Source organism: Megascapheus bottae, chromosome 2, assembly GCF_031878675.1.
Source record: "Megascapheus bottae isolate mThoBot1 chromosome 2, mThoBot2.hap1, whole genome shotgun sequence".
In the NCBI taxonomy this organism is placed as follows: domain Eukaryota; kingdom Metazoa; phylum Chordata; class Mammalia; order Rodentia; family Geomyidae; genus Megascapheus; species Megascapheus bottae.
This window is the reverse complement of record NC_143510.1, coordinates 84,642,955-84,670,107: the sequence shown is the minus strand read 5'-3', so window position 1 is coordinate 84,670,107 and position 27,153 is coordinate 84,642,955. Positions and strand designations below refer to the sequence as shown.

Genomic DNA, 27,153 nt, shown 5'->3' with positions numbered 1-27,153 from the left:
TTCAGCTAGTCATCCCTATAAGAAATGACAGAACACAAATTACCTCTGAGTTCTACATGAAGGGTCTACTTCAACGTCAGCTTTCATTTGCACCTTGATTATCATTGACAGTAACAAGAAACTGAGATTATCCATGAAGCCGAACCACAAATGGAAGCTGACTTCAAGTAAAGCTTAAGATGACAGCTAGTCCTACACGTGGTTCACTAACACTACACCATGCATAAGATGGGTGAGGCAGGCAGACACATAAATTTTATAGAATACACAAGTATTTTGAAAAAATAAACATATTTCATTATCTTACTTTTTTGTACGGTCTTTGTTTGACTAGACACCATGGTGACAGCTTCAGATGGCAGGCCAACATACACTCCTCCATAGTTTCTTTAAGAAAAGAAATCAGTTTAATCAGTACTAGATATAGATAAACCTGTATTTATCTATTTACCTACTCAGGAGGCTGAGATCTAAGGATCACAGTTCAAAGCCAACCCAGTCAGGAAAGTCCATGAGAAAATAGAGTTATGGCTCAAGTAGTAGCAAGCCTTAAATATACTGAAGCAGCTCAGCAACAGTTTCCAGCACTCTGCATTCAAACTCCAGTACTGGCACCAAGGGAACAAAAGAAGAATGACTTTTTTTTTTTTTTTTAACTTGGGGACTTATACACCCACCTGGCTTTTTCACTGGAGGCTGGCACAATACCATCTGAGCCAGAACTTCCCTTCTGGATTTTTTTTTTCACTAATTGGGGTAAGAATCTCAGACTTTTCTACCTGAGCTGTATTTCAAAGCTCAATCCTCTGATCTCAGTCTCCCAAGTAGCTGGGATTACAGGCATGAGCCATCAGTGTCTGGCCAACTCATGACTTTTTCAAAGAAGAATTCCGAATATTATTCTCACTAGAAATGTGACTGTTTCTCTGTGTTAAAACAGTAGCCAAATAGAAAAAAGAAAAAAATCTATACCAAGTTAGTAGAGATTTCAGATCTTTTACTTGCAACGGAGCAGAAACTGGTGTTAGTAAAGTAACAAACATCCATAGAATCCCATGTGGCGGGTGCTCAACCAACATTTATCAAGAATTCAGAGGTCTCCACAGTATTAGGGGATAATACACACATGGAAACAGTTCCTCAAAAGGGGACAGACAGAAAATGAAGGGACAGAAAGCTAAAGACAAGTGAGAGGTCAGCGGATCACAGGAGAAGGAAAAGAGGATTGCAGGGAGCTGAGAAATGAGGAGGGAACAGCCACTCAGGGGCACCATCACCCCAAAGACCTCAAGATGGCAGTCAACACAGGCCACACGCACCAGGGCTAAAATCATTGCTTCCAAGAAGCAGAGGTGCTGAGTCCTGGAAAAACCTTTCAGATCTCATGCTCCTTCTGGATTGCCTGTGCTAAAAGTTTCCACAAATTATACAAGTTCTACTCAGTTGCAATAGCAAACATACCTCCTCTTGTCATCTTCGGTTACTGATTCTTCAGTTCTAAAAGGTCAAAAATAATATCTGATGAGCCACTTGGTTACACAGAGACCTTGCTTTTGGTTAGGCAGAAAAAAAAAAAAAGGAGACCATAGAGATCATGTTGTCTGTTTATCTCGAGTGTTTCCACCAAGTACTTCAATAGCATAGTATCCTGGCTCTCCTCAGTCACTCACACACTCAAACATGATGATTGTCCAACTCACCAAAATATGTAAATCTAGCAAATTCCGGAAAAAGCCCAATTGCCAAGACAAATGGAAAAACTTAAGGCAATGAGAAAATTGGAAAAGAAGTAAAAATTAGTTGCTGGGAAAGTGAGATCTCTTGGCTGTGTCACCTGCTCACTGGGTGACAGATAGTCTATGAGACAGACAGTTGCCAGGTCCAGATAGGCTGGTATAGCTAATGAGTGACCTCTCAAAGTCTCTTCTGGTCCTCTCTGTGATTTGGTTCAATGGCACAACTATGGAGGGGTTAATCTTTATACAGAGAGAGTTAATATCAATTTAATTTCCTCTCATTTAAAAACACGAGCCATTTAATAGACAACCTATGAGGATGAGGAAGGCTGCTTCAAAGAAAACATTGGGAGGGATCTCTACCTAAAGATACATAGATCCCTTCTTTACATTAGAGGAAAGAATTCTACCAGAATTCTTTGGTACATTTCTAAGAAGGCTGGACATCGTCCTTAAAGGCCTAACACACGCGCACACACACACACACACACACACACACACACACACACACACACACATGCATACATACACACACACAGCATTTATCTGAAAGAAAAAAACAACCCGCTGAATTCAACATATAATTCTAATTCTTCAATCAAGCACACAGACAGGACTTCCTGACTCTTCTGAATCTTTACTGAATCTTCTATTTTAGAGATGTGTAAGTGTGGTTCACTCACAGCTTACACACTGCATATTATCTTACCTCATGGCAGGGAGCCAGTTATCCAGCAGTGAACCCTGGCCATGAGCACAACTCCTACTCCAGTTGAGTGCAAAATCTACCTTGAAATCTAATTCACGCCATCTCAGCACAGAACCCAAAAGACAATTATCAGCTTTTCTCACCTCTGGTTAAAGTTAAATATTCTTCAATTCCACAGTGTCAAGGTCCAATTTTATTAGAAATGGTGTTGAGCTTATTGATGTGGTCTTAACAGTGCTATTTACCATGTTTAATTAAAATGGATTTAAAAACCCTAGTAGATGGGAAAATGATGAGCAAGTCAAGATATTACAATGCTTTACTTGAGTCTTGAATGGCTGCAAGTCTTGTGAGCATGAGATAACCAAGGGTCCTATTAAGAAGAGATGAGATCTGAATCAAAGACAAACTTCAAGTTTGATATGCCTAGGCATAACGTAAGTACATGCAGATATCTGCTAGGCTTCAGAAGCAATGAAAACAACTTATGATCCATCTTCAATTCTGAGGATCCAGAATGTCAAGCTGGGAACTGCACTGAGGCGGGAACAATCACTGCCATGTAGCTCCCCACAGCCTTATAAGCCCCAATGAGCCATGCTGAGCCAAGGAGCCTTGCTGAGGATGTGATTGTTTTTCTTTTATGGCCACTACAGCTCCAGCGGGAGGGCAGTGACTACTGCCTGGCTAGAAGCTGTGATTATTAATGGACTACAAAATCTGTCCCGGTCCAAACCAGGAAAGAAAGTGGGAGGGAGAACAGAATTCAGAACCACACCTTTCCCTAGCTTTGTGAGAACCCTAGCCACAGATCAGACTCCAGAAGATTCAAGATTCTCAGAAACAGGCAGCACAACTCTATCCTGTCAGGCCTAAAGAGCATTCGGCTTAGACAATGAGACGACTTCACTTCCTAGGATCTCCCCTTGGAGAAAAGAGCCTGAGAATTGAATTACTCCAGGCTAAAAAAGATAAACAAAATGAGACTGAGGCTAATTCTTGGTGGATGAACCAGAGAAGAGGCAGACGGCTCTGCTGTACCTGATAGCACATCACACTCTTCAGGGTGGGGAGCTAATTGGTCCAAATATGTCTATGAACTCAGGTTACCCCAATCTTGTCCCTAAGGAAAAGAGCCCATACATAGGCATGAACCAGGATAAACCTCCTACGTAATCTACAAATCTGCTTTTCAACTACAGCCTCCTTCAGAAGGAGGTATGACTCAGGAGCCAAGGCTGTGCCACCTACAAGCAGGGGCACTGAAACTGGAAAAAAAGAAGGAAAAAAATGTGAGAGAAGGGATTTGGGAACAATAAAAGCACCCCCTTAATAACTGAATGAGGAGGAAAACTGACGAGAAAGCTTGTATCAAGAGAACTAGAATGCAGAGCCACAGAGATACAGGACCAAGGATCTACCAAAGAAAGAAATTCCCTAACTCCATCACAGTAAAAGACAAGTTCAGTGTCCCTCCCACCGCCACTGCCTGGCCTCAAGTCCCCAGCCTTAGCAGGCTCAGCAGGACTTCTCTTTCCACTGGTGTGGACCTGAAGGCTGGAACTTGCAAGGGGGAAGGGAAGTTAGCCCACATTAGCAGAGATCAGGAAACTCTGAAACAACCATGAAGACTGTGGAGACATAACCTTGCTGGAGCCATGTTGATTACAGAGTGATTGTCTGCCTCCTCCAAACCCACCTTGCTTCCTACACAGTGGGATCTTGAAATTGAGACTCTAAAACGCCACATTCTCCTTCTCGTTCTAACTCCCTGTCATCCCACCAAGAGGAGAGAAAATGCAAAATGTTCTTTCCAGCTTCTCCTGATAACCAGCATCACCTACAATGCCCGGTCCTGCTTCAAGCTTTCTTCCAGCACCTCCACAGCAGGCTGACACTCTCTTCTGCTCAAGTAGGAGGCCATGGCAACTGTAGGGCCTACAGCAGATTACTGAACTCAAGAGAAAAGCCTCAATCTAGCAGCACTCCCTCCGTAGAGATCTGGGTCCCAGCTTCATGGAACCTCTCTACCCCAAGCTCATCCATTATGATAACCTCTATCTCTTGCCTTGGTTGCTCAGGGCCTGGAGGTGCCAGAAAAGAGCCTTTCCACAGCATATCCTATTTAAGAATAAAGAACAAATACTTACAAACAGAATGGTAAAATACTTACAAAAGACAAACCAATCAGAGTAACAACAGACTGCTCAGTAGAAGCCCTGAAGGTCAAGAGAGCATAAAATGATGTATTTCAAGCTCTGAACAAAAGATAGTTTCTAAGAGAAAAGTAAAAACAAAAGGCACTTATAGTTATTTAAATTTAAATCGTCAGTTTCACCACTCTAAAATCAGGGAAATTTCATATCTTAAATAATAACAAAATGGTACGCTTCAATGCCTTAAAAAGCAGGATCATGACAAACTTCCAATTAGTAGACAAACAGAATAAAGATGAGAGCACAAGTTTATGAAATAAAGACTAAAGGAACAACCCAAAAAACAAAGAAATAAAGATCACAAAATCTTAGTCAAATTAAACTAAAAAAGAGATAGAAGACCCAAATGAATAAAATTAGAAACAAAAAGCTGATTATAACATATGCCACTGAAATTCCAGATAATCATTAAAGATTATTTTGAAAACCTAAATTTCAACATATTGGGAAAATCTAGAACAACACATTAAAAGATCATACTCATCAAATTAGTTTCATTCTAGAGGTGCAACTATTGCTCAGCATATGCAGAACAATAAATGCAATACAACATATAAATAGTATTAAGAAAAACCATCTCAATAGATACTGCAAAAGCTTCTGTCAAAATTCAACATGACTTCATTGTAAGAAGTTCCAAGGAAACTAGAAATAGGAGAATCATAACTCAACATAATAAGGCTATACATATTAAACTCATAGCCAACATTCTACCAAACAATAAAAAATGAAAGCATATCCTCCAAAATTTAGAACAAGATGTCAGCTCTCACCACTCATCAAATATACCTTGAATTCTTAGCCAGAGGAAAAGGCAAGAAAAAAGTAAAGGAGAAAAAATAGGAAAGAAAGAAGTTAAATTATCCCAACTTACAATATATGATTCTATTTTTAGAAAAATCCTCAAAACTCCACCAGAAAACCTGTAGATCTATCTGATAAACACTTTTAGCAAAGTATCAGGATACGAAATCAGTAGATGCTCAGCCCTGCCAAGGAAACAGCGTTTCTGGCTGGTAAAACAGGACAAGACAAACAACTCTTCATCATTAATTTGACCTCGGTTCTCATTTAGTCCAGTCTGGCACTCTTGAAAGGGGAAACTGAAGACACATCTGTCTCTTATCTAAACAGACCCGTAAAAGCTTCAAGGTTCTTTCTTCTTGCAATCTAGAGCTGAATCTAAAACCAGTCCCTAACACAGTGGAGGGAAAAGAGGTTTACAATTTTTGTTTTTCCCCTGGGCTGCTGACTGAACCCAGGACCTCGTGCATTGTTAACCAGCACTCTTCCAAAACTCCAACTGAACAGTTTTAGTGCCTAATATCAGGACCATGCACATCAAAGCCACCTTGATTTCTGTCTTGTGCAAGCTAAGCAAAAGGAAAGGTGGATAGAGAGATAAGCAAACTGACGTCTTCTATTCCATAGCATAAGCAACTACATCTTTGAATACTTTTAAGAGCCTAGGAAGTCTTGAGATATAAACAGGGTTTAATTTATTAAGGATATAAATTCACGGTACTCACGTGACATCATGATTATCTAAAAGGTCAGTGAAAGATGAGGAATCTTAGCAAGAAAAGAGGCAGGATGGGCCGGGAGTTTGGCCTAGTGGTTAAAGTGCTTGCCTAGCAAGTGTGAAGACCCGGGTTCGATTCCTTGGTACCACATACATACAAAAACGCTGGAAGTGGTGCTGAGGCTCAAGTGGTAGAGCTCTAGCCTTGAGAAAGTCCAAGGACAGTGCTCAGGCCCTGAGCTCAAGCCCAGGACTGGCAAAAAAAAAAAAAAAAAAAGAAAAGAGGCAGGACCCAAGGGCAGGGCCTAGAACCAAGAGCTAGAGTTTGAGTATAAATATCACACACTTCACATCTATACCTAGAACTACTCTTACTTAGCAGGAAATCTTATTTTGGTGTTGTAGGGGAAAACAGCACCAAAAGACTTGTCAATTTTAATGAATAGTAACTCCATTTTCTAGTTAAAAGCATGTGGAACATTTGTCTTTCCCAGTGGGAGTATGATACTTTCTCTGGTATCAAGACTTCTCATTTCTGATTCATTTTCAGGTCATATTTTTCATCTGAAAAACTGGTAGAATGTGATATAATATTATGTAAAAGTGAAATCATTTTAATCATAATCTCAAATAGCATCTTATAAAGAAAACCTTAGGCATTTTAAACTACAAGAAACCTTTCCTAAGAAGTGTGAAAAGTTTATTAACCTTTTTTGGACCCGGTATTAAAAACTTAGGCATTTAATTGAGACTCAGTGTTTCTGGCAGCAGTTTGAGCTGCTATCACACATGAACAGGTGTTCAAGGAGAGAGAATGTGTCAAGGTTAAAGTCACCCAAGAGACTCAACATCATTTTCCCAGACTCAGATCACAGGCTTACTCGGCTCTGACTCGGATCTCTGGTCACTGAATCCATAAAAGCATTTGCAGAAACAAGAATTATTGAAGATACACTGAAGTGTGGTAACTCGAACTCCTCCCACTTTTGATATTTGGGGAAATTGTTGAAGATAAATCCTTAGTTGAGAGTTTAAAAATGTGACTCACTCCTGCCCAGAAAGCTAGTGTTTAGTGATATGTATGTAACTAAAGTTTACTGGACACTTGCCCATGGCAAGAAAGAAAATGGAGAGAGAGAGAGGGTGGGGGGGAGGGAGAGAACAAACCTATATAAGACGTAGGATTCATATTATGTGAATATATTCATGTTTTGTGCATAGCTGTGCATATATTCATTTTCCACACATATTTTACAGCTGGAAAGCTTCAGAGCATCAATTAATCCCACTTCTAGCCTGCTTTCTGTGAACTCAATAAAACCAGCATGGAGCTTTCTTTACTTGCCCTTCTCAGACTGGATGTCTCTATCGACCCAGAGTCTGTAGGTAATTATTCACCTTTCTAATTCACACTCATCCTGTAGCTGTTTTTCTAAATGAGCCAGAGAGACTAGATGGCTCCATAACCATAAATAAGTTATAACCTCCTTTAGGTCTGAGTTCCAGCAGGTGTATACCTGAACACAGATCTATGTGGGTCCTATGGGTGTTCCTTAGGGCAGGTATGCTTTCACCTACCTTGTCTTTGTTATCAATGGTATACCCTGTTCATGCCTATTAAAAACCAAATGTCGGGGCCGTGAGTTTGGCCTAGTGGTTAAAGTGCTTGCCTAGCATGCACGATGACCTGGGTTCAATTCCTCGGTACCCCACATACATAGAAAAAAGCCGGAAGCGGTGCTGAGGCTCAAGTGGTAGAGCTCTAGCCTTGAGAAAGTCCAAGGACAGTGCTCAGGCCCTGAGCTCAAGCCCAGGATTGGCAAAAAAAAAAACAAAACATCCAAATGTGTACAGCATGCCTTTTCAGTCATTTCACACTAATTTTCATTCAACCAGCAGCTACCACTTTAAGTAAAAGACATCTCAAAGTTAACACATTGAATATATAAACTACTATTTGTTCCTTCCCCAGTAGCACACAGTAATCAAAATACTTTTTCAGGGCTGGGGATGTGGCTTGCCTAGCATTCATGAAATCCTGGGTTCGATTCCTCAGTACCACATAAACAGAAAAGGCCAGAAGTGGCGCTGTGGATTAAGTGATACAGTGCCCAGGCGCTGAGTCCAAGCCCCAAGACTGACCAAAAACAAAAACAAAAAACTTTTTCACGATTATATTGCTTGGCTTCTTGGTTGTTCAAAATAGCTATCCCAAGGGACCTAAAGGTTTCAAAAGTTAAAAAAAAATAAAGATGACAAAATATTAGCAGCCAGCTTTTCCAATTAACATTTCCTAACTCACCCTGACCACAACTTGTCTGATAATTCAGAAAGTTCTCATTTGCTTTCCAGAACAAACATATTTTTATGACAAAGACAGGATGTATTTTTTACTTATTCATCGGGAAAAATATTCTAAATTAGAGCTATTCTTATTAGGGCTCAACTAAGAAGCAGAAAAACAGCCTGGCTTTGCTTGCCCCTCCCCTCCCAGATTTCCAGTGCCAGTAAAGAGGCTAAGCTTGTTTTGATTTGTACACACTACAAATTTAATATGGAAGCCTCTAGAGCATGCATGTAATGCTAGTGATCTATTTTTTAGCATTCATGATAATCTTTTGGGATAAGTGTATTATTTGACAATATTTACTATAATTCTCCACATGAAAATGTAATCAGTTAATTTTCTTTACAGTGTTTCCTTACACTGAAAAATGCCTGTTGCTCCTTAAGATGGGTCCAATTAATTCTACCAAACTTTTTCATAAGATTTCTGATTGAATTCATGTTTTACCATGGACTGTTTGGGGCCTGTGCCTAATCTAATTCATTTGTTCACTACTTCCAAACTTGCTTGGACAGTTGTCTTCCAATCTCCTCTTTTGGTTGAGTCTCTTGGCCACCACGGGTCCCTTTCTTTCTTCCAGAATTTATCTCTGGGGAACATGAGTAACCTTCATTTCAATGGAAGGCTTTTCAAGTTCTCTTTAACACAGGCAATGGATCAAGTGCCAAACTGTGATCTCCCTGCCTACCCTGACTTCACTGCTAACTGTTCTCTTCCCAACAAGCAAGCAGTGAAACCACCACAATGCTGTCTGTCTCCTAGCCTTAAGAACCCTTTCCTCATGATACCTCTCTCTCTTCTCCAAATCTAAAGAATGTGTACCTTGTTCCTCTACCTCAGTGTCTCTAGAGAACGGAACCCACCAGTCTCTACCTTTCCCATGGGGCTTTTTTGGAGGAAACAGATTTCATTTATTCAAACACTCTCCTCTGGAGTTCTGCCTCACTTATAAAAAGCCTCAAAGCCCTAAAGATTTTGACTATGGCCCAGTCTTTCCTCCTGATCATTATTAAAAAATGATCCTGTTTTTAGGTCTGACTTTTCTTAGGGAAAAGTAATTAGTAGAGCTATCTGATTGGCTCTGGCAAGGGGGGTCACATGACCCAGGCCTGGCCAATGAGATTCTGACATTCTCCTGGTTCTCTAACTCTTTTCAGAGAAGGCTCTGGTCCATTTCTAACTAGTGAGAGAGCCTGGCTCTAGGGTTGCTGATGAAACTAATGGGAAGCGAAGCTATTTTTTCCACAGGTTCACTAAGGTGGTACAATCAAGATTGCCCTCTGTCTGTTCCAGGGAAAAGCTGCCTGAGAAGGGAGCCAAGATAGGAAGTCAGAGATAGAGTTTCTTGCCTCAGTTGGCCACCTGGATCCAGCTGAGACCAAAGGCACCTCCCTGGGGCTTTTCCACTACAAGAGCCAAAGAATTCCTTTTTGTTTGCCAAGACCAACTAAAGTGGGTTTTTGCCATTTACAACCAAAAATATCATAACACAAACTATTGGTGCCAAATCACTAAATTTCACTGAGATAAAATAAAAGCAGAGTTGACTTTTGCAGGTTTGTAAGGCAGCCAAATGTCAACACATGAGATTTACATCTGTTTTGTTCTCTGGTGTTGCACTGCAATTTAAAGAGACAAGGAAGCATAAGAATAAATAAATAAATAAACAGACAGAGAGACAGGGAGAGGGTAAAAGGGCTCACTGCACCAGGCTCATGGGTCTATCTGAGGGCAAATAAATCCCCAGACATTGTCTAGGGTTTCAACCTGTCTAAAGTCAGCCTTCCATCTACTGTTTTAATCTCCAAAGCCTCTTCTGGGATCTATTTCTATCAATTATCAACCTCCCCAACCCTCTCCCACACATACACACAACTCCTTACCCAAGTTCCACAGCCTTACTAACTCTGGGTTTCTATTCTTTAATTCATGTTTGTTGCGTTTAAAACAATAAACAGAAAAGGAAAACACTTTCAGTATACCAAGCCATTCATATGAAAAGTAGATGGAAATATTAACAAAAGAAAATGTTGATGCGTAGAAAATGCTAATGATGGCTATTTCTAATAGTCATTTCATACCTAATTTTTCTCTCCCTTAAACAAAATTAGTCTTCTGTGCCAAAAGTTTCCAACCATTTGTTTTGTATGGAAATACAGATTAATCTATGCTACCTCTTTCTGCTATCAAGTAAACCAGCATGCATGCATCACTTTCCCTTCTTCCTCAGGTGGATATACAGCCATGGTCTCACATCGAGTGGCTTCTCATCCTCCTTTGGCCCATCTGACCCTCTTTGGAGCATCAGTCATCCCTTCCTCAGCTCTTCTTTCCTCTTCCTTACACACCAGTCACTCAACAGTGATGCTTCCTAGCACATCTGGAAGGCATCACCTCCACTCATTTACAGGGCACCCTGCCCTCTGCCTTCTCATGGCCTCATTTAATTACCTCTCTGTACCTACCACCTCACACACACACCTAGCCATGGCTCTCCAATTATTCAGGGATTCTTGACTCAATCCAGGTTGCCTAAGTGTTAGGGCAGTGTCTGAGGAAAAGTAATGTGGGGATGATACCCAAAAATGGAAGAAAAAGATCAGAACACTGGGAGAAAAAAGTGACGTAAGGACTCAAGGCTCACTTGTAATTAAATATTTTCCTACTAAACTCAAACACTGAAGCAATTAATGACTACTTCTTTTTGTGCCTAAAGTCCCAGAGAATTATACTACTCCATTCTAACTCCGAATTTTTCTTTGAAATTAAAAAAAGTTTCTATTTTAAATATTGGATCCGTGACAACAATCAAGCTTCATCACTCTCCCTTTTCACAACCTCCGTGCAAGTCTTTTAGACAGCCTGGACACTTCTCTAGGCAGCAGAAGTTGCCAACGTTCTGCATGTGCCTCACCCCAGCCCACTCCTCAACCACAAGGAAAACCAAACGTATCCACCTCTCCCTCACCCTAAGTTGGTTACTGGGGGTGCCCTGCTCTCCCCCACCCAAACCTCAACATGTGACTCATAAATCCTCTACACCCTCTTAATGTATAGTGCCACTAGTCAGCCTTGACAACCCACCAATCGGGAGTAGGGAGACTGACCTCAACCTCCACAATATAACTACAGCCTTACACAGCAAACTCCCATAATGCCCTTACTTTATCTGGATCACAAGTAGGAATATACAAAGGGGAGGTACTACAAAAATACTGGGAAGGTTTCTGAGTTCAAGGAGCCTTGTGCAGGAAGATGTCCCTTTATTAATGTCCTATTATGATCTGAAGGTCAACTCAATGATGACCGCTTGGAACGATGTCTGGGTCTACTTCCTGTGGCTAAGACAAAGTACATGAGACCAAACTATTTATTTATTTATTTGCCACCCTAGAGACCATGCAATTTATAAAGAAGCTTATTTGGTTCACGGTTGCAGGTGCTAGGAGATAATGCCAGCATGTGCTTGGTCTTTGGTGAGACCTAGTGTGATATCATGATGTAGCAAGGGTGAGACAGAGCAAGCACGTTAGCGCTTCTTATGAAGCCACCATGCCATCATAGGGGCCCTATCCACAGGAGCTTATCTAGTTCCAATTTCTTCCCAGAGGCTCCACCTCCCAACATAAAAACTTGAGGACTGAGTTTCAAACACACTGACTTTTGGGGGACCCAATCTAACCATTGTAAAGGGTCACATGTATTCACTTAAATATCCAGTTATCAACCTTAAAACAATTCAGTGAGTATGTGGCAAATGTAGGACTCTAATCTTTCCTCTCTGTCTAGCTTTAAGACACTGAGACATAACAAAGGCTATATGCTAAGTTATCTGATTGCTCATTCTTACTAGAAGTCTCTACAGAAATTGAAATAGAAACACAATTAAACATGGCCCTAACTGGGGACTGTGAGCTAAAGTACCAAGGCAACTGAAAAGCTAAAATGGCAAGTCATAATACTCTTCAAATAGCATTTATCTGTGAACCAATAATAATCTTTATACTACATAAAGTAATATCTCCTCTCTTCAGCCATACCTACAAATCTCTAATGGGACAATTATGAAAAACAGCTTAAAATGTAGAAATATGAAGTACTTACATATCTTTAGCTGCTCCTGTAGGGCCTACAGGGAAAAAGAAAATGACAAGTTTTGTATTAGTCTGACAATATTGCTACCTGCCTATTTAGCCCAATACTTAACTGCAAGAATATTCTAGAAAAGACAAAAGTATGTCTGAAAAACATCTATTTCAAAAGTTGTAAAAGGGAAACACAAACCAGGCACTGGTGGCTCATGACTGCAATCCTAGACTCCTGGGCAGGAAAATCTGTGACAAACTACCAAAAAGCCAGAAAAGGAAGTGTGGCTCAACTGGTAGCTGAAGCAAGCAGTAGCAAAACGAAGCCCACAGACAGTGCCCAGGAGGCAGACAAGACACAAAAAATAATAAAATTCAGTTCTTAATTAACCTTTAACTCTTACCTTTGAAACTAATTCCTCCCATTTTGAACAATTCCTATAGAAGATGAAGTGTGGTTCTAAAAATAATGTGATTCATTAGCTACTCAGGAGGCTGAGATCTGAGGATTGAGGTTCAAAGCAGCCCGGGCACTAAAGTCCAAGGGACTCTTATCTTTTTATCTCCAATTAACCACTAGAAAACTGGAAGTGGCCCTGTGGTCCAAGGGCTATGGCAAATAGCCTCAAGCTGAAGAGCTCAAGGACAGCACCCAGGTCCAGAGTTCAAGCCCCACAACCGATCCAAAAAAGGATGTGACCCAATCTCATCTGACAGCTGAGGAAACTGGCAGCCATGGAGAAGTCGGATGCCTTCTAGGTTGGCTAATACAATGTGTACCGGAAGTCATATAACAGGATAGATACCACACAGGGAAAGCGCAGGGAAAAAGAGGTGATGGACTCCATGCCTGAGGACATCTCAACAGCACCTATCTCTGCTCTTCTTCCTCATCAAACCCTCTCACTCCTGCCTTCTGCCCCCATCCCCAAACAGACCATCTCTGTCTGACAACACTCCCGCCAGTCAATGTAAATCTTCTCCCTTACTTCCTCTCCCATGTCTGTCTTCATCCAGAAGACAGAGGTAGAATTAGTGTCTCTAAAAATCTCACTTCTCTCCTAAGGAAAGAAAAAATACTTTGCTCAAAGACTGAAGGGAGATTAAAAAGATGTGTAAACAGCACACAGTGCAGATCACAAAAACAAACAAACAAACAAACCCACCAGGCTATCATCCAGAGTCACATTTAACTTAGTCATCTAATTTCCAAATCTATGAAATAAAAATTCAAATAACTTCTTCACAAGCCACAACAGACTGAAGATAGAGGCAGGAATCCTACAAAGGAAATAAGTAAGAATGCACTGAAAGTGTTTCCTAAAATTGTGACACCAGCTGGTGCTTGTTGCCCACATCTGTAATTCTAGCAACTCAGGAGGCTGAGATCTGAGGATTGCAGTTTGGAGCCAAAGGGGAAGGAAAAAACATGGAAGTCTTATCTCCAATTAACAACCAGAAAACAGGAAGTGGCTCAAAGTGGTAGACCGCTAGCCTTGAGTAAAAAGGCTCAAGGGCAGTTCCCAGACTCTGAGTTCAAGCCCCAAGACAAAACAAAAACAAATAAACACACAAAACTGTGACAACCATACTCCAAGGATCTGCAGACTGAAAACTGACAGTGAACGTGACTGAGACTGTCTCAAGCACATTCTTTTAAGGCTTTAGTCAACCTGAAATTTATAGTAAATTTCACTCCTTTCTTAAGAAACAGTAACATCTCGATGAAAACAACTATCCTTAAAATTATGCATGTGTGGTCAGGGAGTTTAGCCTAGTGGTAGAGTGCTTGCCTAATATGCACGAAGACCCAGGTTCAATTCCTCAGTACCATAAACATAGAAAAAAGCTGGAAGTGACGCTGTGGCTCAAGTTGTAGAGCCCTAGTCTTGAGAAAGCCCAAGGATAGTGCGCAGGCCCTGAGTTCAAACCCCAGGACTGGCAAAAAATATATATATATATACATATATATATATATGCATGTGTATTATAGGAAGAGAACACTTTTGGAATCTAAGATCATCACAAATCATAATGAAAAATTAACATAAGGAAGGCTGGCATCCAGCATGCTTTGACAGAAAAAAACATATAAAAGGTATCTGCCACTACATACCTGCAAAAAAAGAAGCAGAATCTTGAAGAAAATCTAGGAAGAAAATTTTGCCCATCTTCCTGGGTTTTATTTGAGGATTTGTAGTGATCAGGTTAATACTCAAAGGGATCAGAAACTTCGATACTCCAAGTCTTAATCAGGGAAGGAAATAATAATTATGTGCACTTTGATCCCTCCCCCTTTAACAGGGCCACCTAGTACAGGCCCCACCCACTCAGGGAGGGTGGCAAGGGAACAGACTGGAACTGGAAGGCAGAAGACAAGTCAGGCCCTTGCTCCAGCATTTGCCTGTCACGAAATCATTTCGCTCTGGTGTCTAATAAATAGGGGCCTGGTGGACAAAGGCAGCTAGGAAGAAAAGGCACAATAATGCGTGTGGGGTTTATAGGATGGCAATGTTGAGCAATCAAACTTGTTTTAATCAGTCGTTGGGAAGTCATCTTTGCTTCACCATGATTGCACCTAGCTAAGGGCTTCCATCAAAGCCTCTCCCCACTGAGCACCCCGTTTACCAGCCCAGCAGGATCCATCTTCCAAATGGAAGTGGACAGATCATTCTTTCTGTTCTAAAACAGCTTTCATTTGAAAGGGCAGAAATCCCGATGGTAGAGGAGAGTGAAGCCACAGGTATCTCAGCAAGGATATATAATCTGATTGTAGAATGAACTTTATTTTTGGAGCAAAGCACTGGTGGTTCACACCTATCAACCTAGCTACTCAGAAGCCTGAGATCTGGAGGACAATAGTTCAAAGCCAACCCAGGAAGAAAAAGTGTGTTAGACTCTTATCTACAAATAACCAGCAAAAAAGCAGAGCTGGAGGTGTGGCTCAAGTGGAAAAAAGCCAATCTAGTAAGGGTCAGGCTCTCCCCCCAAAAAGCACTTTATTTTCAAAAAGGGAAGAAAATGTGTTTCACAGAAGACAGCACAATGGCTAATGAGAAGCTCATACCAGGGTAGGGACACTGACCAACATGTACTGCCTCACAGTAGAACTATTCATCTTTAATGTTTAGAAACCCTAGGTCAAAGCCAGTGTTTGGCCAAATTTAAGATCTGAGAATCAGGGTTCAAAGTCAGCCTGGGCTGAAAAATGAGAGATTCTTATCTTCAATTAATCGGGAAAAAGCAGAAAGTAGAGACCTGGCTAAAGGTTGGTAGAGCACCAACCTTGAGGCAAAAAGCTAAACAAAAGCATGAGTCCTTGAGTTCAAGCCCTAGTACCTGTACAAGGAAAGGAAAAGAAAGGAAAGGGAAGGGGAAGAGTAAAGGGAGGGAGAAGGGTAAGGGGAGGGGGAGGGGGAAGGGGAGGGGGAAGGGGAAGAGACAGGGAAAAGGAAAAGGAAAGGGAAGGAAGGGAAGGAAAGGGAAGGCAAAGGGAAGGAAGGGAAGAGAAAGGAAGAGAAGAGAAAGGGAAGGGAGGGGAAAGGGAAAAGGGGAAGGGAAAGGGAAAGGAAAGGGAAGGGAAGGGAAAGGCAGCAAAGGGAAAGGAAAGCGAGGGGAGAAGAGGAGAGGAGAGGGGAAAGGGAAGGGGAAGGGAAGGGAAAGAGAAAGGGAAAGGGAAAGAGAAAGAAGGCGAAGGAGAAAGGGAAAGGAAAGAAGAGAAGGAAAGAAACAGAGAGACAGAAACACTGACCAACCCGCCGACTAACTGACTGATCCTAGGCCAAACTATGAGAGTTCATAAACATATAAAATAGAAAGAATAAGTCTATTTGTCCTATAAAAGTATAAATTATAAAATGATCAGAAACAGGAAAGTTATTATCCTCACTATATTTAAATCAGACTTCACTTAATTATAATTAATAAGACTGAGATGCCTAATGACTAGAAAATTCATGCAAAAAAATAACCAAAACTACTCAGTGATAAAAATCTCATCTACTTGAAATTGCATTCATGAGTCATGTAATACCATTTATTACACAAATATTTAGAGTGGTGCATCTACTTTTTTCCAGGCCCCGGGGGTGATGTTCTATCTCTGTTAATAGCACTTCATTTCTTGCCAACTGGCTCTTTAGGTACAGTAGTAGTGCTTTTATGTAATGGACCTTTGAATTAAAGGTGGAGGAAAGGAATCGAAGTTTCATATGAAAAGCACAAAAAATAAATCAAGAACATTAAAAATTCCATGAGTAAAAAATATGTAGTAACTAGTTTGCGAAGCTATTATAATTTTAAGTTACCCTTCTTAAAATGAAAAGAGAAGTAAGGTTTGCTCTCAGAAGAAAAAAAAAATTCTGGGTGATTCTAGGTCCAAGAAAGAACATTTCAGCTGGGCGCCAGTAGATCATGTCTATAGGCCTAACTACTCAGAAAGCTGAGAGGCAGTTCAAAGTCCCTATGAGACTTTTACCTCCAATTACCCATCTGAAAACCAGAAGTGGCACAGAGGCTCAAAATGGTAGAACACTAGCCTTGAGCAAAAACAAAAAGAACTCAGAACTCAGGAATAGCACCTAAGCCCTGAGTTCAAGGCCCACCTCTGATTTAAAAAGTGGGAGAGGGAGGGAGGGAAAGAAGGCAGGAAAGAGAAAGAAAGAGAAAGAGGAAGGAAGGAAGGAAGGAAGGAAGGCAGGCAGGCAGGCAGGCAGGCAGGACTTTTCCTTCTGCAAGTAACTAACACTTCAACACTGTAGCTGTTCCTGGTGTCATTTCATTTCATCCTAAGCACATTTACCTTTAACTTTACAGTACACCCTTGAGATAATTTTATTATTTTATTCATGAGTCTCAAAGTCAAAAGTCTCCATTACATAAAAGTATATAGCAAGTCCAATTTATCCAAATATTCAGAAACTTTCATCAGAGATAAGCTGCCATAGAAAGGGATTTGATCTTTTCCCTTGGTTCTTCGCTTAGAGCTCCTTAAAATCCTTGGAATTCCCTGAGTCGGAACTGTCTGCTCAAGGTCAAGCATCCCAGGTAGATGAGGTCTGGTGGCCAGAAAAGCCATGCTTGAGTTAAAGTCTGGAGCACTGAGCCCTATTCTTGTTTCTGAGTAGGAAAGAAAAGCTGGAGAACGGATTAACCCAATAGCCAATGTCTTCACCAATCAATCATGTGTAGGCATTAAATCCCCTGGAAATCATCAAAGGCCCAGCTAGGTGAGCAGATCCACATGCTGAGAGGGCGGCGTCCCCCAAGTCCATGGCACAAAAGCTTTCATGCAGGACCAGGAGTGTGGCCCAGTGGTAGTGTGCTTGCCTAGCATGCGCGAAAACCTGGGTTCAATTCCTCGGTACCCCAAACACAGAAAAAGCCAGAAGTGGTGCTGTGGCTCAAGTGGTAGAGCACTAGGCTTGAGAAAGCCCAAAGACAGAGGTCAAGCCCTGAATTCAAGACCCAGGACCAGAGGGGAAAAAAAAAAGCTCCATTTCTCTGTGTACATCTTCTTCAGCTCCCAGAGGCAGCAGGCACTCGCTAGCGGTGGCTGTGGCCACATCACTCACTGCTGCATGCATGTTTTCATCATCTTTTTCTCTCCATCCCTCAGGAGAACACATTTACCGTTCAATTAAGAGGCCAATGGACCATCTAGTATCATCTCCTGACCTCAAAATGACCCTTTACCCAAAGAAGACTACATGCCCACATTTCAAGAACAGCACACAGACACAACTTTTGGGGACCATCATTCAGAAACCCTCAATTTTTCCCTTTCTTATGATCTGCTTTGTGTTGCTTTGCTTTTTCCTGTTTTGTTTGAAATGGGGTCTATGTCAGCTCAGGTTGGTCTAAAACTTAGCCTTCTTGTATCTGGAGTGCTGGGATGACATACATACCCACCTAACTGCTTAACCTTGTTTTCTCCTTTCTCAAAAATAATCTCCACCATGCACCAGTCACTTAGACCTGTAATCATAGTTATTAAGAGAAATGAGATCTGAAAGGCCGAGTTTTAAAATGAGCCCAAACAGAAATCGACTCCCTCTTCAAATAGCAAAAAGCCAAGTTGAAGGTATAGCTCCAGTTGTAGCATACCAGGCAAGTAAGCAAGCTGTGCAAGCATGAGGCCCTGAGTTCAAGCACTGATTCGGGGGGGGGGGGGGAATCCAAGGTGAGGCATAACTAAGCATATAGTACTTGCCAAGCATGCTTTGATTCCTGATATAAGTAAATAAATTATTTAAAATACATTATAATAAGAAATTAACATCTTGAAGGGAGACTAAATTTAATGTAACATGCTCATTCCACAGACACCCATTTTTATTCTTAGTGAATTATCAGGGAATCAGTTACCAGATATGACATCGGTTTAGTAATTTTTAAAGCAGATGTTTTCTTGATTCCCATAGACATTCCTTTAAAATCTCATCAGTCTACTTTATATGTGATGAGAATCAAGCCTAAAATACCTCCAGTGCTGTTTACACATGCCAAATTCTCAGATAAAAAACAGCCTTAACTCCTTTTCATTGTTCTGTGGTACTGGAGATCTAACAGGGCCAACTGCTACCCAAGTACTCTACTACTAAGCTTGGAAGACATAACACACGTTCACATTTGAGCAAAAAGAAACCTGTTAATCCCTCTCTTAACCCATATACAATAAACTCTTCATAGAGCTTATGAAATACATTAAACATATTCATCAGTAAGTTGTTCATTTGTATATTGAATTTGTATATTTGTATATTGAATCACATTCCATTCCTCAAGCTAAGTGATGCACATACATATATATACACACATATACTCCAAAATGAAGTATAAATGAAAAATCTTTATATTTAAAACAAATCCCAACTGCACACCGGTGGCTTTCACCTGTAATCCTAGCTACTCAGGAGGCTGAGATCAGAGGATCATGGTTTGAAGCCAGCCCAGGCAGAAAAGTCCCTGTAAGACCTTTATCACCAATTATCCACTCAAAAACAAGAAGTGGTGTTGTGTGGCTCAACGTGGTAGAGCACTAGCCTTGAGCAAAAGAACTTACGGATAGTGCCCAGGCCCTGAGTTCAAGCTCCACAAATAATATGAGGGGGAGAAAAAGTAAAGATTTACGAATCAATTGTCTTACAGTGTAAGCAATCAGAAAATAAATGGCTATGACTCTTATGGGGAATAAGAAAGGTATACAGGAATGTTTATTTGTTTTGTAAAAGAGAAAGGTCCCCTGAGAACTGTAAAAACACAACTATAGAAAAACAAACACAACTCTTCAATTCTGAGCGTTTGCTATGGACCCTCTGGCCTGTAATAGTTCTAAAACTAGGTCATGCTCTCAACTTGCCCCAATGAAGTAGAACAAAAGCTCATTAGTTCATCCAAAGCAAATGTTTATTTTTAAGAAGCCAGTTTTTAAAAACAATGCAGAACCCTAAGTCATTTCTTCAAATAATGGAAAATTCAGGTCAATGCCTCCTAGAAATAGAAAATCATGTCAAGGAATTGAACACGGATGCTTTCACAGAAAGGCTCTATATTTAAAGATGTCCTTGTTAAGAGGACATATTTCAGGTTGATTGAAAAAAATTCATTAAAAAAATAGGAAGCACATAGCAAAGAGACACAGGGATACTGTGATATACCAATGGCTCATGGTAGAAATGAGTAACTCACGTATATGACATCAGGAAACCACTCTCGAGGATGTCATGTCAATTCTAGGGAGCTGAGGAAATAAGTGCCCCACTCTCAATAACTGCCTTACCCAAGAAGCATCCATAGTTCATTTGCTACACTTCTAAGGTAGTATCCAGAAGTATACAAGTCAACTCTATCCCTTCCTACATTATCTTTACATCATTACATTTTGCCATTTATGTACACAGGCGCCTTCCATGGCTCACTCTCCCTTGTGTAACAGTTACAAATGTCTTTCCCTCTAGTTTACACTCCCTGAATTCTTACAATAGATGAGGCAGCTTAGATACATGAACTCCTTTCATTTTCAACAGTTTCTATTATTACTCCTTCATGTTATAGTAGAGGAAACTAAGGTATAGGCAGCTTAAACTGTCACAGGACACACAGCAAATGAATGGCAAAAGAAGGATTCAACTTAGGCTCCGTTCTGAGCTCTTACTACCTCTCTATCCTCCTCACTTTCTAGCCAAACCATCTTCTTTCCTTCCTTCCGACCACTGGCCACCAAGAGAACTTCTAAAGCTAGCCTAGCCAGGCTTTGCACTTCTGGAAATGTGCCAACCCATTTCTGACTCTAGGACTTCACTTGGCAGTACTAGAAATGTCCTCCAGCTGGAGGAGTAGCTCAGCATGTAGAAAGCCCTGGGCGGAATCCCCATGCACATGTGAACTGATGAATGAATGGCTGGGACAGAGAGAAGGATGGATGGATGGATGGATGGATGGATGGATGGATGGATGGATGGATAGATGGACGGATGGATGGATGGATGGATGGACGGATGGATGGATGGATGGATGGATGGATGGATGGATGGATGGATATAGAGACTTCCCTTCCACATTGTTTCTTCAAATCTTAATGATTCTTTGAAGCGAAATCCAATTCCTTTTCTCACAAACGAACTTCCTTTACGGCTTGTAATTTCAGCACATTCTTTCAACTGTCAGTCACAGCATGCTCACACAATTTAGGACTTAATTTTCAATCTTATTTGTTTTCAAAATATATTCATTCACTCAATTTTTTGAGAGTTCCCTCCCCCTCAAAATTTAGGGATTGGTATAGAGACAGAGGATACAGCTGTGTGTGAATGAAATGAGGGGTCTCTGGAGAGTTTTGTGAAGAAGGGAGTAACAAATGAGACAGGATGTAAACAAAGTAGAGCAGCAGCTCTCCACCAAAAGGTAACTCAAAGAGAGAAGCCAGTGTGCTTACAGAACAAGATAGCAACCTCCTTTTTACCATCAGGCAAGACGAGAGGGAGTAATTTGATATATAAATGATTATTTTGATGATCTCAATAAAATTTTACATTATTTCCCCACAAGGCTAAGCATAATAGGATCACTTCAACACTATCAAACCATCTACAGATGTCAATTAAGGTTGGCCCAGTGTGTAGCCACATCGAAAGAGAATGCAATTATCTAGCTAATTGAGGACAAGGAAATAACTAATCTAAATAATTGGACCCGAAAGGATGACATTAACTCTCTAGTTACATTGATAAAAGCCTCGGAATTGGAAATAGGTTTTTGAAGCCAAGAAGGCCCATGTTAGAATTAATAAATTATTATTACGCTCCTCCTGCTCTGACTATTGGCATATAAATAGAAAAAAACCATTATAGAAACATTCTGACAAAATATTGCCCATAGTTGTTTGTTATATAGCTCTGAAAAAAAACCTACAAGTAACTAATTCAAGGAAATTATCATGAGCCAAATACCTCTAAAATTACTCTGTTGTAGACAAAATATGAGTCTACATTGAAATAGACTATTGCAGGCATTTGAACCCACTGGAACTTTTAAGGGATTCTTCTGATTTCCACTACAAAAACTCATTGAATAATCTCTCTATGGTTTTATGAAAAGACCTGGGGACCTGTTTCACTTCATTATGGCAAACTGCAGAGTTGCTCATTGCTTTGCTTTGTTAGGGGAGAATTCAAGAAAACCATGGACATACAGCACCTGAATGCAAAAGTTTCCTGCCTTAGAATAAACGCATCACTTAAAAAACAAGACTACTGGCTGGTAATTAGGCCTAGAGGTAGAGTGTTTGCAGGAAGACTGAGGTTTGATTCCTCAGTGCAACATACATAGAAAAAGCTGGAAGTGGTGCTGTGGCTCAAGTGGTAGAGCTCTAGCCATGAAAAAGCCTAAGGACAGCTCAGGCTCTGAGCTCAAGCCTAGAACTGGAAAGAAAAAAAAAAACAAGACTACTACAGGTACCATTGCTCATTTAATTCACCCTACTCAGGAGGCCAAGATCTGAGCATCTCTGTTCAAAGCCAGCCCAGGTAGAAAAGTCCCTGTGCTTCTCTTACTCCCAGTAAGCCACTGAAAAACTGGAAGTGGTGCTGTGATTCAAGTGATAGAGCACTAGCCTTGAGCAAAGAGGCTCAGGAACAGCGCCCAGGCCCTGAGTTCAAGCCCCACAACTGACCAAAACAAAAAACAACAACAAAAAAGACTATTTAATGTTTCCCAAGAAAAAAATGTACTAGCTCCTTACAAAATGCAAAATGTAAGAGTCCATCCTACTTTAGTTCTAGATATGGGGAAAAAAATCAAGCTCCTATCACCACAGAATAATTACTTTTGGGGGTTTTTTTTTGCCAGTCCTGGGCTTGAGCTCAGGGCCTGAGCACTGTCCTTGGACTTTCTCAAGGCTAGAGCTCTACCACTTGAGCCTCAGCACCACTTCCGGCTTTTTCCTATATGTGGTACCGAGGAATCAAACCCGGGTCTTCATGCATGCTAGGCAAGCACTTTAACCACTAGGCCAAACTCCCGGCCCAACCACAGAATAATTATATCAAAGCAATAAAATGGGCTGGAAGTGTGGTTTCAATGGCACAGAGCTTGCCTAGCATACACAAGGCCTGGAGTTTGACCCCCTCCCACCTCCCCCGCCCAGCACTGCAACAACAACAACAACAAAAATACAATGGAGAGTTCTCATGCAAATTGTAACATTCTACATCTCTATGGATGTTCTATAATTGCTTTGCAATTGTTCTCAAACAGTTAACCCTCTCACCTAGACCACCAGCTTATCAACAAGAAGACAATTCCTGATGATGTGGTTTCTACATAAGGATGGACCACATACAAGTTTATGGTTAGAAACCTCCCAGAAGTGTAAAGCTACCCTAGATCATCCAGGAGCTGACCTGTCTCACTTTCCTCCTCATCATTTACTACACATCCACTCCCCCACTGATGCAAACATATGGAATCAAACTGACTCAGTACATTAATGTGTATCAATCTGTGCTGTACTACCCAAGGTCACTAGGCAGAAGCCAAGAAAAGCAACAGAGAAGGAAACAGCTCAGAGCAAAGGAAATTAATTATTGCCCGGATTACTTCAGGAATAAAATGGGGCTTAGTAATAATGGCAATTTCAAGTTCGGAGACTCCGAACCTTACACTGTTAGGGCATGAAAGTAGATTTGCCCACTGTTTTTTGTCCTAAGAAAGAGGAAAGCCACTTGATCTTCAGGATCATAAATTTTTACAGTATGATAATTACAGCTTACAGAGCGCTTTTTCTGCTTTATCTAACTCTGAGGTTTTCATGAGCCCCCAGAGAACAGGATATATCTAGCTTTCTCCATGGTACGGACCAATGAGTTCAGAAAAGCAATACCTAATGTCCATAGTAACATGACTGGTATAGTACAGAAGGAAAGTGTAAGTTTACCTTCCAGGCTTCAAGTTCAGTGACCAGCTCCCTAAACTTTTCTCTTTTTTTCTTTTAAAGGAAAGTATGACCATTAGGAAAGTATAAAAAGTAGGACTCCTGGAGCTTTGCCAAAGCTGTGCCCTGCACAGACCTAAAGGACAAGGATGGGTATTTATGGCATTTCTGATCACTTCAGCTCACTGCAAGTATACAACTTGTTCAAGAGTTATTTGGCGCTGATGTCAGAGCTGGAAGAGAGATTGAGTACTTTTGCATTCTATCAATCATCCTAATGTATTTCCTTTCTGAAACAAAACTCCTCCTACCAATAGAAAATAACAATGACCGAATCTCAAAAACAGCCAGCTGGATACACAAGCAGGGAAATGTTTGACAATGACTTTGTAAAGCCAAGGGCAAATCATCTCCAAAGAGATGAAGCAGTAACTCCCAACAAAGAACGACTTCCCTTCATGTTTTACTGTGTGCACTCACTCGCTGGTTCTTTTCTAAGCATAAAATAATTTTAAGCTAGAGAACAACGTGTTCTCACATGTGCTGGCTTTCAGAAACAAAAGTCATGGGGAAGGATGTGCGCTTTCCTGTAGAAAAAAAAAAATGCAACTATACTCCCTTTACCTAATAAGAAATACATTCAAAAAACAAACCTCAAAGACCACACCGTGGTACATGTGTATAGTCCCAGCACACAGACAGGAAGTCTGAATCTGAGGTGAGCCTGGACTACGATGAAACTCTAAATCAACCTGGATTACCTAGTAAGATCCTGTGTCAAAAAAAAAAGTCAATTATTTCTAAAGAAAATTGTGTTTTCTCCAGAAATATGGTTCTCAAATTGACATTTCAGAGCTATCATACCGTACCTGATCTTATTCTGATTTTCATTTAGTAATGGCACAGCCACCCACCCAACCTCAGATCTCACAAGCTGTTCATTAATAGAAAAATGTAAATGCACTAAACTCTCTACTTCAAAGGAAATTTGTTACACACCCTCCTACTGTGCTTTTTCTTTGTTATTTAATTCTTGTTTTGTTTGGGTGGCAGTACTGAGGCTTTGGGTGGCCTGGGCACCCACCCAAAGCATTTTTTTCCTCATGGTTGGCACTCTACCACTTGACTCAAAGCTCTACTTTTGGCTTTTTGCTAGTTAATTGGAGGTAAAACAAAAAATCCCAAGGGCTTTCCTGCCCTAGCTGGCTAGGAATTATGAGCCTCAGATCTCAGCTTCCTGAGGAGCATAATATGAGCCACCAGTGCCCAGCTTTCTACTTTTTTTTTTCTTAATGTAACTATTCTTAATTTTTTTTAATTTTTTTTTTTTGCCAGTCCTGGGGCTTGAACTCAGGGCCTGGGCACTGTCCTTGGGCGTCCTCAAGGCTAACACTCTACCACTGGAGCCACAGCACCGCCTCCAGCTTTTTCTGTGTATGTGGTACCCAGGAATGGAACCGAGGGTTTCATGCGTGCTGAGCAGACTCTCTACCACAAGGCCATGCTGCCAGCCCCATTTTTTTTTTTTTAATAGCAGGTTGCCTGGAGCCACCATCACACCTGAAGGTGGAGAGGGACACTCCCGTGTGGGCGTGGTCTTCCACTGCTCTGGGTTTCCAAGTAGAACCTCTGGCTTGTCTAGGGCCTTTACTTCGCAATGACTCCCACTATGACAAGAACACTACAGGATTTGCTCTTTGTAGCCCAAGGCAGATTTTTAAAATTCCAGATAGCAAAGGCTACCCTAAATATATAAACGTTTCCATGAATCACCTGAGTTGACTCCCATCTTTTAGGCCCTACTCTTGAAATGGAATATCCCACACGTGTGATCATAGATGACAAAAAAAAAAAAAGTAACAGAGTTGACCAATGAACTGAGCAGCCTTCCATACCTGGCTCTCTCACTACTTTCTTCTTTAAAAAAAAAAAAAAACAACAACACAAATAAGACTTCAGATCTGCGTTAAAGCAAATGAGTGGTAAGCTCAAGGTTACCAAGTGACTGACAGGGCATCCAAGCCTGCCGGAAAACACTGCAGCCACCCACAGCCTGGGGTGGGATGTGGCATTCTCCCTGAGCTCAGTGGAAGGATCCACGGACATGACAGTAAGTCAGCAGATGCCTACCCGGAGCCGGTCTTCAGGATCTCAAGGCGGGAGGGGAAGGAAAGGGGCGGGCGGTCCGGTAGAAAAGTTGCGGTTTTAGCACAAGTAAGTCACTTCACACAAAAACCTGGCCGGCCAACGGGCGCCGGCCACAAACCCCGGTGGGGAAGAGCCAAGTTGCGCTATGATCTAAAATGGAAGGGGGGGGAGCATCCACTGAATGGTCGACCGTGAAGCTCGGGCACGCCCGCCTCCACCCTCGGCACCTCAGCCTGGGGGAAATCGGGGAGGCTGGGGGGGGCGGGGGGTCTCGGGCCCGGAGACCAGGACGATGCGTCCTGGAGCCGGTCAGCGAGCTCTCCTCCACCCGCCCCGCCCCAGGAAAGTCCGGACTCGCCCCGCCGCACTTCTCCCGGCGCCGAGTCCCGACTCCCGGGGGTGGGGGCGGGAGAGGGGCGGGAGGGGAACCCTGCCCCCCCGAAGGGTGCGGAGCCCGGCCGGCGGCGGGGGACCCGGGACAGGTCCTCCCCGCAAGCTCGCCGGGGTCCAGGCGTCTTCGCCCCCCGCACCGGGCACCCCTCGAGGCTTAGCGGGCTTTCCAGACACAAGCGATCGGCTCCCGTCCCGAGAATGCAGCCCCGCACCGTCCGAGGTACCTCCCCGGCCAGCCCCGCAGGACCCCTCCCCGCCCCTCATCCCCATCCCCGCCGGCTCACCTCGGCCAGCGCCCGCGCTGGTGGCGGTGGAGTTCCCGCAGCCCATCGCGCCGCCCGCCCGGGAAGACGCGCTCGGGAGCTCGCGGCCGCAGGGCCCGGGGGCGGAGACCCAAGTGGAGGCGGCGCGCCCCGGGCGGGAGGCCGGCGGTGGGGGGCGCCCGGGGCTGGGGGATGCGCGGGGGCCGTCCCCTCCACCGTGCGGGACGGGCCGCCGGCCGCGACGCGCGGGCCGGGGCGGAAACCGCCAGGATTCCCCCATGCCAGACCCCGCCCCACTCGAAG

At 42.2% G+C, this 27,153-nt stretch overlaps 1 protein-coding gene across 1 annotated transcript; it reads right to left on the bottom strand.

Annotated features, from left to right (window-relative positions):
* Window positions 1-212: 212 nt before the first annotated feature.
* C2H12orf75 (chromosome 2 C12orf75 homolog) lies at window positions 213-27,153 on the bottom strand. Its single transcript, XM_090353986.1, has 4 exons — window positions 26,872-27,153; window positions 12,635-12,659; window positions 1,462-1,497; window positions 213-387 (listed from the first exon to the last, which is right to left on the bottom strand). Exons 1-4 carry the CDS (start codon window positions 27,128-27,130, stop codon window positions 213-215), a joined length of 495 nt encoding a protein of 164 aa, XP_090210112.1. The 5' UTR covers window positions 27,131-27,153.

Excerpts from the sequence above, each read along its gene's own strand:
- C2H12orf75 (XM_090353986.1), bottom strand. The coding sequence starts at position 27,130 with ATGGGGGAATCCTGGCGGTTTCCGCCCCGGCCCGCGCGTCGCGGCCGG. Across the intron at positions 12,660-26,871 it reads CAGCGCGGGCGCTGGCCGAG|GCCCTACAGGAGCAGCTAAA; the intron begins GTGAGCCGGCGG and ends TTTTCCCTGTAG. Across the intron at positions 388-1,461 it reads ACCGAAGATGACAAGAGGAG|AAACTATGGAGGAGTGTATG; the intron begins GTATGTTTGCTA and ends CTTTTCTTAAAG.